General features: G+C 39.4%; 2 protein-coding genes across 5 annotated transcripts in view; one reads left to right on the top strand and one right to left on the bottom strand.

The window, feature by feature from the left end:
• Positions 1-1,209, bottom strand: part of Gabpa (GA binding protein transcription factor subunit alpha) — a 30,380-nt gene extending 29,171 nt beyond the window's left edge. For 3 of the 4 annotated variants that reach the window (XM_026411695.2, XM_026411720.2, XM_077795379.1), the window contains exon 1: positions 621-1,172. The gene's annotated coding sequence lies outside the window, so the exon portion shown is untranslated. Of the gene's footprint in view, positions 1-620 lie in introns of all 4 variants that reach the window. The other variant, XM_026411711.2, reaches the window with a different exon arrangement.
• A 22-nt stretch (positions 1,210-1,231) lies between these two features.
• Positions 1,232-9,192, top strand: Atp5pf (ATP synthase peripheral stalk subunit F6). The gene is made up of 4 exons (XM_026411730.2): positions 1,232-1,336; positions 4,585-4,763; positions 7,853-7,977; positions 9,018-9,192. The coding sequence occupies exons 1-4, from the start codon at positions 1,247-1,249 to the stop codon at positions 9,053-9,055; spliced, it is 432 nt and encodes a 143-aa protein (XP_026267515.1). The 5' UTR covers positions 1,232-1,246; the 3' UTR covers positions 9,056-9,192.
• Positions 9,193-14,757: the final 5,565 nt, after the last annotated feature.

Raw genomic sequence — 14,757 nt, 5'->3', positions numbered from 1 at the left:
TACCCTTAACCTAAACAACTACGATTCCCTAAATCCAAACACGCACATCGCATTACACAAAAACTAAAAAAAAAAGTTGGCAAGCTACATTAACCCACTATTATCCCCTTAGTTCCTTTCTTGTTAAAAAAAAAAAATGGTGCTCGCATAGACTAACAAATGGTTTTGGTGCAACCGTGAGACAATTCTATATTGACAAATGGATCTGAAGCGAAGACGAGAGCGGGTGTGCATCTTCCTGTGAAATCCTGGGGGCGTCAGGAATGCCCCCACCACAGAGACAGAGCACGGCCGACTGCGACCGGCCAAGAGCGTACAGAAGCATAGGAAACCGCGACAGGCGGCAAGTACTGCCAGGGTCGCTGAGGCGCGCGGGATCCCGGGCCCCCCGCGCAGCTCGCCCCCCGCCCCTCCCCTCCGCTACCCGCACAGCCTCTCCTGCCCCTCCCCGCCCGTCTCCCTCAAGTCTCCACGAACGGAAATGGGAGTCACAGCGCCGGGGACCAGCGGAAACAAAACACAGAGGCGGCCGCGGGGGGGCCGCTGTGGGGGAAAAGGCCCCGGAACGAGGCCGGCCCGCGCAGGCCCGCGCTCCCCTCCTCCCCCGCGGCCGCACTCACCCGCTCCGGAATGGGCCCTGTCGCCCTCGCCCGCGCTCCAGAGCCGCCCGAGAACGGCAGCAGCGCGGGCTCCACGTGCAGCCTCTCTCCGGGTAAGACCTGAAGCTTCCGCGACTCGAAGTGTGAGGTCCCTGGGCCCTTCCCGCGGAATAGGCGCTGAGAAACCCCGAGCCCTCTCCCGCCTCCCAGGCACCCCCGGGTTCAGGACTACAACTCCCAGCAGGGCATGCGAAGCGAACGCCCGAGGCAACGGAGGCCCGCGAGGCACAACGCCCCAATCCAACTTGTTTTACACTTTTTCACTTTCCCTGCACTGTATACATCTCAACAACCTCAAGAAACAGGACACTGACTCGGGGGTGGGCGGGGAGGGCTGGAACTGGGGTGAAAGGCCAAAGTGCGCATGCGTTCAAAACAATGTTTCCAAGAGGAAAAAAGACAGGTCAACTTAGGCGAAGGAAAGATGGCGGAGTCTTCGCCAGGGGACCCGGAAGCACTTACCCTCCACTTCCTCCTCCTGTTTGGCTTCTGTCTCACCTACAGCCGTCCGGTCGCAGACTGTCTCCGAGACGCTTCCTGTCCGGTGAGCGTCGAACGACTGAAATGGCCGCCCATAATGCATTGCGATGGCTGGTAGGCGGGGAGGGGCGGAGCCAGGGCCGGAAGTAGAACTGTGGCGGCGTCGGTGGCTCTGGCAGCTCGGGACTGAGTGCAAGGTGACTGGGACGGTAGCTAGTCCGGCTTGGCCCCTTGGGACTGCGATTCTGGGTTTCTTCACACAGCCGGGGCAGCCTGTAACCTCTTCTCTAGTAGGAGGAGAAAGCAGTCTGTGTGCCTGGCACCTTCGTGGCATGGCGCAGGGTCACAACCGAACTCCGCGCTTCTAGGCCTTGAAGTTTGCCATAGACCCCAAAATAAGATCGATAATACCTTCCCCGCAGGCGAACGTGGGAGGAAGGGAAGCGGGGGGATCGTGAGTCTGAAGCTCGGTCGGGGCAGTCCAAGGTCAGGCAGGCGGGTCTCTGCTGCCAAACCTGTCGGCGCCCAGGGCACGCGGGAGAATCTTCTGAACTATGCACTGGGCAGGTCGTGCACCATAAAAGGGAAAGAGGCAGTTGGTAATCCCAAAATTGTGCATCTCACCTAAAAATTGTGAGAGGGTGCCTAACATTTCGTTAGGCAGCTTTGTGAATTGGGTACTGCAGAGACAACAAAAGAACTAGCCTTTGACTGGTCGGTCACTATAAATAGGCTACCCGTGCTACCTCCCATTGGCAAGGACTGCCAGGGCTCCAGTACCCTCTTGCTAATGCCTTTCCCATTCTTTTTACGTTAGGTCCTTAACATAGGCTCTGCTAGTACTTGAATAAGTAATTTTATCACATGTGGTATTACACCTATTTGTGTACTGATATGTCCTCGTGATGGTGGGTTATGCACACTTATTATTAAATCAGAAAAATGAAAGGACGTGATGGAGGAGCAACAAGTTTTGATAAGAAGGATTACGGGTTCATTTTTGGGGTGAGTGTAGGATTTAGGTCATGAGAGCTGTAGAATATTATTCATTATATGTTGTGAGGCTTCAGGAAAAAGATGTTATTTGGGAGTCATTGGTACTTAGGTGATAGAAATTTCACCCAAGTTGTTGTAGGAATGACGTCTTTGTGGTTAGCTTTAGAGCATATTAACTGTGAGGATGTGAGCAATTTAATAAACTTTCTTATAAATAATATTATCATCTGTAAAGCAGGGGTAAGAACACCTTTCTGTAAACTCTTTAAGTATCTTTTTTTCAGAGTTACAAGGAGGGGATATATGAAGTAGTACTTTGCAAAATACGGAGGGCTGAACAGATGTTACATTACTGCTGGGTGTTAGGCATGTTCTTAAGTTTGCAGGAAGGGAAAGAACTTTGAATTGGATGATGTTTTTTACATATTTATGTTGATTCAGTTCTCCTGTGTAATGTTGGACCAGGGTACTGAACCTCTATGCCTCAATTTCTGTATGTATAAAGATGAAATGATACAGAGTACCTTATAAAGGCATTTGTTGTTGGCTTGTAGTCTTCTCAAGATTTTTTTTTTCCTGATGGAGTACAGGTGTGATATTGTAAGGAATTCTTTCAGTTCTTCAATGGTTTACTTTCCTTCTCTCTAGTGAAGGATATCTTGCTGATCCTATGATTTCTTTGGGTAGTTTTTATTTGCTATTCCTGGGTTTGTCAATATTGGTACTATTGACATTTTTGGACTAGATAAGGTAGTTGTGAGGTGGGGGTGCTGTTATTATAAATATTTGGCAGCATCCCTGGTGTCTGCCCACTAGAGGCCAGTAGCAGTCAACTTAGTCAGACCAACCAAAAATGTCTTCAGACATTGCCATATGTTTCTTGGGAGATAAAATCTCCCCTTTCTTCCACTTTAAGAACCATTTTGCTACTCTAGTGTTTTCTGACTAGTGCTTCTCAAACTTTCATTGCGAAAGGCCATACAACCTAGTGGGTGTTTTTGAAGAATACAATGAAAATGAATTATTGGAAAAATGAGATGAAGGGGGAAAAAATGAAACAAAACACACAGAATACAAATTTTTTTTATTATTAAGTTCACAGCATAAAATAATTTTGTTGAATATTGCTCTAAAAGCTTCTTAACTGCTTATTCAATTCTCTATTACTATAGATTAGTAATGGTTTGTTTACCATCACTGGACTTATCTATTATGACTTCTTATAAGTCTCGTGTCAGGATGAGGATAATTATTAGTTTGGAGGAGGGCATGAGAAGCATGTTAATATATTGGGACTACACTTTTGGATTTAGAAATGCTACCAAGCCAAGTTGAGCACATGGTATGGGCCTGTAGACCCATCTACTCAGGAGGCTGAAGCAGGAGAATCACTTGAGCCCAGGAATTCAAAGCCAGCCTGGGGAACATTTGAGACCCTGTCTCAAAAAGAAGAAGAAATATCACCTGGCTATATTTGTCACCATTTCAATTTAGGGATTGGTAAAACCCTTTAAATTTTTAAAGTAAGTTTTAATCTGACGAAATTTTTCTATTAATTTGAAATATTTTTTGCATTTGGTCATTAAATCACAAAACCAGGTCTAAAAAGAGATCATCCTCTAATTTATCTACTGGAACTCTATTTAAATTAGAAAATAATATATTTTAGCTATTGTTAAATTTCATATTTTTAAAATTTAGACATTCAGAGCTGGACTTGTAGCTTGTCTAACATTGAAGGACCTTTGTTTGATCCCTAGCACCAGGGGAAAAAAGATCAGACTTTCATCTCCTTTGCAAATTTTGTTTCACTGATTAGGTCATGCTGTCTTATCTTACCTTCTGTTGTTACAGGGCTTACTTGTGCTGGTTGGTTTTTTTTCCCCCCTCCTCTTTCTTTTGGATGTTGATTTGGTTGTTACAGTGTTTTTAAATGACTAGAAACCTACAGTTATCATAAGCAAAGCAGTTTCTTTCCCTGTGGGTCTGTGAAGCATGAATTTCCCGCTGTTGTCCCTAGCTACAGCAGCTGTCTACAGTCTCTGCCTAGTTCTATTTTGGCCTTTTGAGGAATTGGAGAAACCTAGCCCATTCATTTGGGAGCAGGTTTTCTTTTCCTGCTGGTGGTAGGTAGTGTTTTAATAGCCTGCTTCTATTATTTCCTCTGGTCCAAGGCTAAGTTAGAAAAAAAATCCCATCCCAGATTTTGTACTTTCTGCTGTAATGCTGGTGGAGCCTCATGCTTGAATTCCTAACTGTTCCTAGGTCCTAGAGCCTTTTAGTAAGAAGCAAAAATCTTGCAGTGTGAATTGAGAGGGGAAGGGGGGGGACTATGGTTAGTTTTAGACTGAGTTCTGTAACAATTAGCAGGATTAAACACCCACCCCCATGTGATATATTTAGAAGTGTTTTGCAAGAAATGCATTAACATTCCAATGCTTGTTTTTAGTACCATAGAATCACCATGGTTCTTCAGAGGCTCTTCAAGTTCTCCTCTGTCATTCGGTCTGCAGTCTCTGTCCATTTGAAGAGGAACATTGGTGTTACAGCAGTGGCATTTAATAAGGATCTTGATCCCATACAGAAACTCTTCGTGGACAAGATTAGAGAATATAAAACAAAGAGACAGTAAGTAGATCAAAGTTTTATGATTTGAGTCACAAACTCTGTCTTCTTTATAAGGAATCCCAGGAAGAAATCCATTAAATCTATTGTCATTTAAAATATATTCTTACTGTAATGTCATTATTATGAACTGAGTCAACTCAGAAGTATGTAGAATCTTATAAATCATTTAGCAGCTATCCTTGAGGAAAGCAAGTCCCTTCGACATTGATTAGCCTAATTGAAAGAAAACAAAGTATTCTGATTCTTGTGTCAGAGAATTATTCTGATTTTCATAGTCATATAGCTCTGGGAATGTCAAAGGACAAAAGACTAAAATGACATTAAAAAAAGTCCAAGAAAAGTTTGATTACAAAACCACACAGTTTTAGATATGCACTTTAGCCATCATCAGCCATTTTTCAAATCTTAGGAAAAATATCAATTTATAGTTCCATTTCTCTCATTTAGTTGTCTACTGTTTGCAAAGTACAGGGTTATTTTAACTCTGGTGGGTAATACTGCATTTTTAAAATATTCTTTAATTAGGATAAGAAACTTTTAGACAAGTAAATACAACAAAAGGTAAATGGTTAGGTGCTTAGGAAGTGACATATTCTGTGTTTGGAAAGTTCATAGGAAGAAATCCTCCTTTCCATCTTGAGGCATTTGAAAGGCTTCTTGGGAGAGATCTTTTATTCTTTCTTTGAGGACAGTGTTTGGGGTCATTCATCCCTCTTGAGAATCTTATGAATAGCCTGAAGGTGAACATTGAAAGTCTTGATTGAAGGCTCTATTTAGAATTGTGCTATTTGTTTTGGCAGCCATTATCATGTGGGACTATTAAAATTCTAATTCATTGCAGGTAAGTATAAATAAAAATTCAGTTCTTCAGTCATCTTATCCATATTTCTTGTGCTCAGGCTAGGAGTCTAGCTCAGTGCTAAAGCATTTTCCTAGCATGCATGAGGCCCTGGGTTTGATCCCCACCCAGCATTCTTAAAGAAAATTACATAATATCTTTCCTAATGATCAATATCTGTTCAGATATATGTGGATATTACAGGAAGTTCTATTGAACAGTGCTGACTGAAAAGAAAATTGGGTCCATTAGAAGGAACATCATTATTGGGTTCTTAAGTTGGAGTTGTCTATATGTCTTTGTGTAAGATCTTTTAACAGATTTACCAATGCTTTGATAAGGGCATGTGGGAAAATATTACCCTTAAAAGAATTTTTGTAAATTTTTTGTTTATCGGGGCTTGGGATGTGGCTCAAGCGGTAGCGCACTGGCCTGGCATGTGTGCAGCCTGGGTTCTATCCTCAGCACCACATACAAAGAAAGTTGTTTTGTCCACCGAAAACTAAAAAATAAATATTAAAAAATTCTCTCTCTCTCTCTCTTTTTCTCTCTCTCTCTCTCTCTAAAAAAATTTTTTTTTTGTTTATCATATCCATTAGTAGGCAGGTAGTAACACTTATGACAAACAGAAAATTTTGTTCAAAGAATAAATTAGACATATTTGCTTCTGCTGCTCATCCATGGTGCTATACTCATTTTCCCAAAGCCCAACTCTATTTTTTTCTCATTTTATTGCTTAGCAAATAAAATGCAAATCACCAGGCTTAGTGTTCCAGGCCTCACATGAACTGGGTTCTGCTGGATTTTCCATCTAGACTGCTCAGTGTCCCCTCATTTAACCAGTGCTTTGCCACCTCCATTTTCTTGCTTTTTCAGTTTTAGAAGGTCTTGAATTAAAATCTAGCCCTAAATTCATGATTTATCTCAAATACCACCTTTGTTAAATTTCCCATGATTAGCTTAGTATAGGTGATCTTTTCTAAATTTGACTGGCTTTTTGTTAAATGTGTCTTCAAAGCTTATTATTTAACTACCTGACAATATAAATTTTTATAAATATGTCATCTTTTTCTTCTAATGGCAGAATTGCTGAGGGTTTGAAACAGTTTGCTTCTTTGATAGAACATTATTGTAGAGAGAAAATTCCCAAGATCTTTTCTTTTTATTTAAAAATTTTAGATGCTGGGGATTGAACCCTGGAACTCTCACATGATAAGCATGTGCTCTATTACAGAGCTATACTTCTAACCTTAAGATCTTTTAATTTAAAAAAAAAATCTTTTTTATTTTTTGGTACTAAGGATTGAATCCAGGGGCACTTAACCACTAACCTACTCCCCAGCCCTTTTTTTTTGAGTCAGGATCTTGCTAAGTTGCTAAAGACTTGCTAAGTTACTGGGGTTGGCTTTGAACTCAAGATCCTCCTGCTTCAGCCTCCTGAGCCACTGGGATTTCAAGAGTGTGCCACCATGTCTGACCTAGCCACAAGATCTTTTTAAAGTTTGTGATGGCTGATATAAAGCAGATGATAATACATAACACTTATTGCATGCTTGCTATGTCCATTATCTCTTTAATTTTCTTAAGTCCCTGTTTCGTAGGACCTTCATTCTTATGTTGAAACTTAACATTTAGAATGCTTCCTGCCTTGCTCTGGTTTATGCATTTACTGAATGGGAAAGATGACATTCAAATGGAACCAGTCTAGTTTTATTTTATTATGTTTTTGGTATTGGGAATTGAACCAAGGAGTGCTTAAGCAGTGAGCAACATCCCCAGCCCTTTTTTTTATTTTATATTTTGAGACAGGGTCTTGCTAAGTTGTTCAAGGCCTCACTAAGTTGCTGAGGCTGGCCTTGAACTTGTGATCCTCCTGTCTGAGCTTCCTGAACCACTAGATTTACAGGCTGTGCCACCATGCATGCATAGCCTGGAACCAGTCATTGACTCCAGAGCCTACAGACATTTTATTGCAAGTTAGACTCTGAAGAATTCTAACTTAATAAGGATCTTTGACACAGACTTTGAGTGTTAAGAGATTTGTTTGTTTGATATTACCTCATTTTATTTGAAACCTCATCATATTAAAATAGTTTGAATTGAAATATAAGTGGAAATACTTGTTTTTTTTTTTTCCTACTTTCCCTCTATGAATACCATTACAAGGTCTATTAGAACTTGATGGTGAAGAATAATTTTTGTTTTTTAAAGTGGGTCATACAGTTAGGTTTTTTGTTCATTTACACAACAGAGCATCTGGAGGACCTGTTGATACTGGCCCAGAATATCAACAAGATTTGGAGAGAGAACTTTTTAGGCTTAAGCAAATGTATGGTAAAGTGGACATGAACACATTCCCTAACTTCAAATTTGAAGGTAAGTCTCTTTGGTCGCAGATTCATTCTCACAGGAAACTATTATAAGTGGAGAATATTTACACTTTCTTTTTGTGCAGGGGAGGTATTTAGAGGATTAAATGACAATGACATGTGAATTTATTTAGGACCAAATAAACTCATGGGAGCTCTTCGACCAGTGTCTGCTGCTAGTGTAGGAGATCATAAAACACAGTTTGTTTGTTTGTTTATTTATTGGTACCAGGGATTGAACCCGGGAGGGGGCTTAATCAATGAGCCCATTCCCGGTGCTTTTTATTTTTTATTTTGAGACAGAGTCTCCCTAAGTTGGTTAGGGACTCGATAAATTGCTGAGGCTGGCCTTGAACTTGTGATCCTCCTGCCTCAGCCTTATAAGCCACTAGGATTACAGGCATGTGCCACTACACCTGGCATAACATACAATTTAAGCAATGAGGTTCTGAAATCAAACTGTTTGATCTTGAATCCTAACAGTATTGCTTACTGACTGTGTGGTTTTGGACAGTTCACTGGAACCTGTTGTCCTCATCTTATATTTGAGGAGAATGATAGTATCTTCCTCTATACACAGTAGTTGTAGTCAAATGACATACATGAAGTCAGTTAATAGCCTCATTCATAGAAAGTGTTAAATAAATGTTTAACTATTGTTAAATTTCTGTGTAGATTTTAAAAACAGATGTTCAAGTTGGGTATTGTGGTGCACACCTATAATCCCAGTGACTGGAAAAGCTGAGGCAGGAGGATTGCAAATTTGAAGCCAGCCTGAGCAACTTACTGAGAACTGCCTCAAAATAAAACTAAATTAAATTTAGGAAGGGCTGTGGATATAGCTCAGTGATAGAACACTAGCCTAGCATGCATAAGATCCTGTTATTTAATTCTGAGTACCACAAAATATAGATTGGAAAATAAAGACAGATGTTCACTTAAAAAAAAAAATCTGAAGATTGATGAATTAAACCTTCAAACATTCTGGATGCATTTTATTCTAGTATGGCTAAGTTTGAACCTTTTTTTTCTCCTCTTCTTATTTAGATCCCAAATTTGAAGCCATCGAAAAACCCCAATCCTGAAGAAATGTAAAATGAATCTGGTAATTCGTTATGAATTAATTGTACAGCTAATTAAAAGTTTCAAAATAAACAAAATTTCACAACTATCAAGTGTTGTTTTAATTCTGATTGCAAATAAATTATCTGCTGATGTTGAATGTGTGTTTGAGTGTATTGAATTCTGTGTCTTGGGGTTGTTTTTAAATCCTTTCGTTTGACTGTAATGAAGCAGATGGAGATTTTGGAGATTTTGGATACAGCTTGCCCAGATCCCTGCCAGGCTCTTTTCAGAGTGCAGAGGAGGAATCTTTTCAGTGGTATGGACTTACTTCCCTCAGGGAATGATACACCCTTTCCTAAAACGTTCAAAAAATGGTTTATAAATCATTTGTCATAGATTTTTCAGGAAACTCAAGAGTAATTTTAGATTTAAGTAGGACCATCTATTGTGCTTTTAACTTCTATAGACTCAAAGTCCAGACTTGTTTGCAGATCAGAGTCCTTTATAGCTCCTATAGATTGAAAAGGGAAAGGTTGGTGACAAAGAGGGAGGAATGCTTCAAAACAGAGTTTACTTTAAAAGATTAGGGGCTGGGGCTATAGCTCAGTGGTAGAGCATTTGCCTAGCATGTGCTAAGACCCTGGGTTTGACCCTCAGCACAAAAAAGATTATATGGTGTTTTTTTGACCAAGAAATGAAAGATCTAGCAATTACATCCTAGATTAGTGGCAGTAGGGTACTGCTAAAATTTCAGTAACCCTAGACAACTCTCAAGGAAGTTTTTTTATTTTAAAAAGAAAAAATCATCATGACATTTTAGATCTGATAATATCTCCAACATGTCAATATAAACCTTTAAATATTTTCTTTAAAAAAACCTTTAAATATTTTCTTTCTTATCAACACTTATGAGTTGTAGATAACTTGAAAGGGAAATAGTTTTACCATGTCACCATAGCTGGGGTCAAATCTGAGGAACATCTTTTATGGAAGATCTATAAATGTTTCTTAATGGTATAAGTATGATTCATGTGTGGAGAAGGAATTAGGAAGGGTAAAGTAGTAGGAAGAAGAGTCCATTTTTTTATATATGCAGATAAGCAATGACAGATCGGTTTAACTACATTTATTTAAGTAATCGTAGGCATTGAAATCAGCTGATGTTTAATGATGCAACTATTTAAAAGTAATTGAGAACTGGTGATGCCACTCAGTGGTAGTGTGCTTGCCTAGCAGGTGTGAGAGACTAGGTATAACCTTGCAGAGGGGGACAAAGTAATAAGTATATATACACACACTGTGTGTGTGTGTATTTGAGGAATGCTCAGGGACTTTCTCCAACCTCCCAGGAAACAGCACTACTTTCCCCATCTGTGTTGCTTCCAAGCTGCCCCTTGGGTCAATTATGCAAATGCCATTCAAAGTAGAGAACTAATTGATTCTGTTTTGCTGCTTCTTGTCTCCATGTATTTTAGTTGAATTTTACTTTTTATGATTTCACATCTATTTGTCTTATACGTATGTTTTTTATCTGTCTTGTTTTCTTGAACATCCCAATCTGTCTTTCATTATAGAAATAGGATTTTGTTTGTGAATCACCCCACTCCCATTCCCTACATTACAGGGCTGTATTGTTATAGTTAAATTTTGGTTTGGCAAGAGTTCCCTGTCTTCCCTGTGAGCCTCTGTCATGGTGATGTGTAGGTCAAGGTTTCAGCTCCCCTAGGACCCATTTTCTTTCCAGTGAAGCTGCCCCAGCTCTGCAAACTTCAGCCTGCCAGGCACTCATTCTGCAGACCAAGGTAGACAAACTGCCTTTTATGTTTATAGCAAAGGCTCTCATCCAGGCATCTAGCCATTTAAGATGTGTTCCCCCTTGCCTAATGTTACGGACTAAATTGTAGTCCCTCAAAATTCTTTTGCCAAAGTTCAATACCCAGTACTCTCAGAATGTGATTATATTTGGAGATAGGGCCTTTATAGGTTATTAAGTTAAAATGAAAGTGTTAGAACGGGACCTAATCCAGTCTGAGTTCCAAGAGGAAATTTGTGATGAGGAAAATTAGGGAGAACTTGGAAGGGCGCTTTGTGTACCTCATCTATTGCTACCTTTAAGAGTGACCAAAATTGTCTGTTGTAGTGTTCTAGATGATTTTACTTAAACCACTTAGGGCTTTTTCTTTTTCTCTTTTTTTTTTTTTTTGGTATGTTTTTTGCTACTGTTGTTCCTCAGATTGTTGCTGTCCCTGGCGTTGAAGGTTTCCCAGTGCTTGTTCTCTGGTAAAGTGTATTTATGAATTCTTGGGTTACCCTTTGAGCTAGAAAGTCTCCTCAATTGTATGGATTACCTTCAGTGGTAATCTCTTTCAAATTCTCCTCAGCTTCACTCTAATGGTAAATTCAATCTCTAATTTCAAATGTTTTCTTTAGGTGAGACATTGGCAAGAAGGCTTAAGGCCACCTGCTTCCAGTGATGCAGGAAAACTCAGGTTTTTACCTAGGAAAATAGGTGCTGCACCCTCCTCCACGTTTTTTCCCCAACTCTCTTTCACCTTGCTCAAATAGCTACTGTATCCTTGGCAGGCACCTTCAGTTTTTGCAAGTAATTCTCTCCTTGGAGGCATGTTGTTGTATAGTTCCCCTCCTAACTTTCATTCATTCTGAAACAATTTAGACAATTCATTTTTTGTCTACATCACTTTGTTTTCTCTTCCCTCACAACTTCCCCTTCCTAATCCATTCATACACAACACTTCAGTTTATGTGTACTTCATGGTGGGTTAAGGATTAAAGGGATGGGGTTGGGGATGTGGCTCAAGCGGTAGCGTGCTCGCCTGGCATGCGTTCGGCCCGGGTTCAATCCTCAGCACCACATACAATAAATGTTGTGTCCGCTGAAAGCTAAAGAAATAAATATTAAAATTCTCTCTCTGTGTCTCTCTTTAAAAAAAAAAAAAAAAAGGATTAAAGGGAAAGTGGCCTGGGGCGGTTACTTCAAAGTAGCACTGTTCTCATGAATAGCAAAGAAGATTTTCATATGCATTGTATTCATTTTCTTTAGAGAGCTGGAAATTTGTCCTCAGCCTCTAAACAAAAGAAAAAGTCCCAGTTAAATTCGTATCTGTCTTTATAAAACCTCATCTCTGTGCTGTATATTACCCTAAGACTTAGAAAAATAAGGTTCTTTTATCTTCATATCATTCAATGGTAAAGTGAATTTAAGAATGATTGGCCCAATACAATGGTACACCCCTGTATCCCTGGCTACCTGGGAGCCTGAATAGGAGGATGACAAAATCAAGGCCAGTATGGGCAACTTAGACCTAGTCTCAGAAATGGAAGGGGTACTGCTAGGAGCCGGGCATTGAGCACATCCAAATTTTTTCCCAGCCACTTGGGAAGCTGAAGCAGGAGGATTGCCAAATTTGGGTCCAGCCTCAGCAACTTGGTAAAACGCTGTTTCAAAAAAAAAAAAAAAAAAAAAACATCTGGCTCAGTGGTACAATGCTCCTGGGTTCAAGACCCAATACTAAAAATAAGGAAAAAAAAAAAAGGAGTGAAAAATTAAAAAGCAAGGGCAACTATAGGAGTTCAGCTACAGATTTTAAAAAATCTACTTAATGGTTATCTTTGTGTATGTGTGTATGGTTCTGGGCTTCATACATGCTAGGCAAGAGTTCTACTGAGCTATGTTCCCAGCCCAATTTTTATAATACCTTTAAGTAGCCTTAAAAATAGTACAAAGTAGAAAATAGGTGATAAAATTTAGCTTTAAAAGAGTCTGCCTTCAGTCTTAAATTTTTGTTGTTGATACATTTTTCACGCGTTTTGATAACATTTTCTTAACAGAAAGCATGGAGACATTTCATACTATAGTATGTCTTAGTTTGTAAATTTTTTCCCCAAACTTGGTCAGGTAAAAGTATGACAAATATTAAAAATCAAATAAATATTAGAAAGTACCAACAAATGAAAGCTTAGTTTACCTTGAATCTCTTTACCAGTTATTACTACCAATTGTGTTCTGAAAACTTGTAGAACAAGCGACAAGATAAAAAATTAAAATTTTAAGTTTGAAGGAATTTGTAAATCTTATGATTAGGAGAATCAGCATTCCATGTGAAAGGAATATTATAAATAAATGTATGGGGGGATAGTTGTTAACATAAAATGACCATAGCTGAGTTTGACAAATGTATAAGGCAATTAAAGAGGATAGTGGAACACATGGCTAAATGGGTAGGTTGTTTCAACATGATATAAATGTGTAGGGTGCAAGGGGAACCTTTAATTCCAGGCCATGGAATTTAGACATTAGTGATAGATAGTAAAGAAAGAGTAAAGGTTTTTTAGCTAGCAGAAAGGAAAAGAGGGAGAAGGGAACTGAAATTATTTAGTACAGTAAACAGCAACTGACAGATGGTGTAAGGGAAGGGAGACAGGGAAAAGGTGGCTGTAGAATTGGAGAAATTAAAATGTAACTAAAACAGTTACTTGAGGGAAGAAAGGCTCAGAAATCAAAAAGTGAGATAATAACAAAAACATGAGATAATAGGATTGGTTAAGTAGTGACAAAATTCAAGCCAATTAATGATGGGATCAGTGAATAAATGGGAGGTTTCATGGAGAAATTTAGAGATAGGATGGTGGTGGTAAAATAGAACTTAAATGCATTCTTCATGGTTAGCATTAGTATTAAAAAAAAAAAAGATTATAGATTTGGTAACCTGGAGGGTAAGGGGAAAGGAGAGAGAGGATGAGCATGCAGTGCCCTACCACTACATTTAGACTAGTAGGAGAGAAAGGGAAGACAGAAAGGCATTACAAATTTGTGAAGCCAGAGATTAAGGAAGATGAAGATGAAAAAAAAATGTGACAGAAAATCAGGAGAATTTAAAAGGAAGGAATTCTGAGGGGGGGGGAGTGGGGAGGGTGATGGTGTATGAAACATCGTGGATCGGATAGGTCTGGGTTCACAAACACCCAAATACTTACCAGCTCTGAACCTGGCAAGACACCAACTATGAGTTGGTTTCCTGGTCTATAAAATGATGACATTGGCCACATTATACTATCTTTGAGAGGAATGAAGCTTTACACACACTCACCCCTATCCACCCCCAGCTCTGTATAATATATAAAGTGTTCAATAAATAAGTTTTTCCTTATTTTCAGGGACCGCCCCCCCAACATATGAGATTCTGGCAAGCAACCAAACTGAGAGATGAGATTCTAATCATAAGCAGCTGAAGAGCTAGCCTTGCAGTTACAGATGGTGAGAGGGTGTAGTTTCCTGGGTTTTGTTGAACAATAGATGGGTGACTCTTCCCTTGCACTGTTAACTGGAGCTAAAACGTTTAAGTTCAGCTATTTTTATTAATATAGACTTTAATCAAACAAAACCAGCTGTGGACTGAAGGAAGTTCTTTGTAAAGTTGTATGGAAAAACAACCCATCGTTCTAGATTTAGTTAGGTTAAACCCCCAACTAAAAATAAAGTGAATCTAGTTACAACAGCAACAATATTAAAATAAAACAAACTATTATTGATTCTAGAGCCTCAATCTTCATACAATACAATATCACTGCATGAAAATAAATAAAATTCTAAGAATTACAATGGGATTCTACCAGTTGTTTGTGTTCAAGTTCACAAAACAACAACACCACACACACACACACACACACACACACACACACGGAAACAGCCCAGATACCAGTG

This window comes from Urocitellus parryii, chromosome 2 (assembly GCF_045843805.1).
Source record: "Urocitellus parryii isolate mUroPar1 chromosome 2, mUroPar1.hap1, whole genome shotgun sequence".
In the NCBI taxonomy this organism is placed as follows: Eukaryota; Metazoa; Chordata; class Mammalia; order Rodentia; family Sciuridae; genus Urocitellus; species Urocitellus parryii.
Note: the sequence above shows the minus strand (reverse complement) of the source record. Positions and strands in the feature narration are given on the sequence as shown.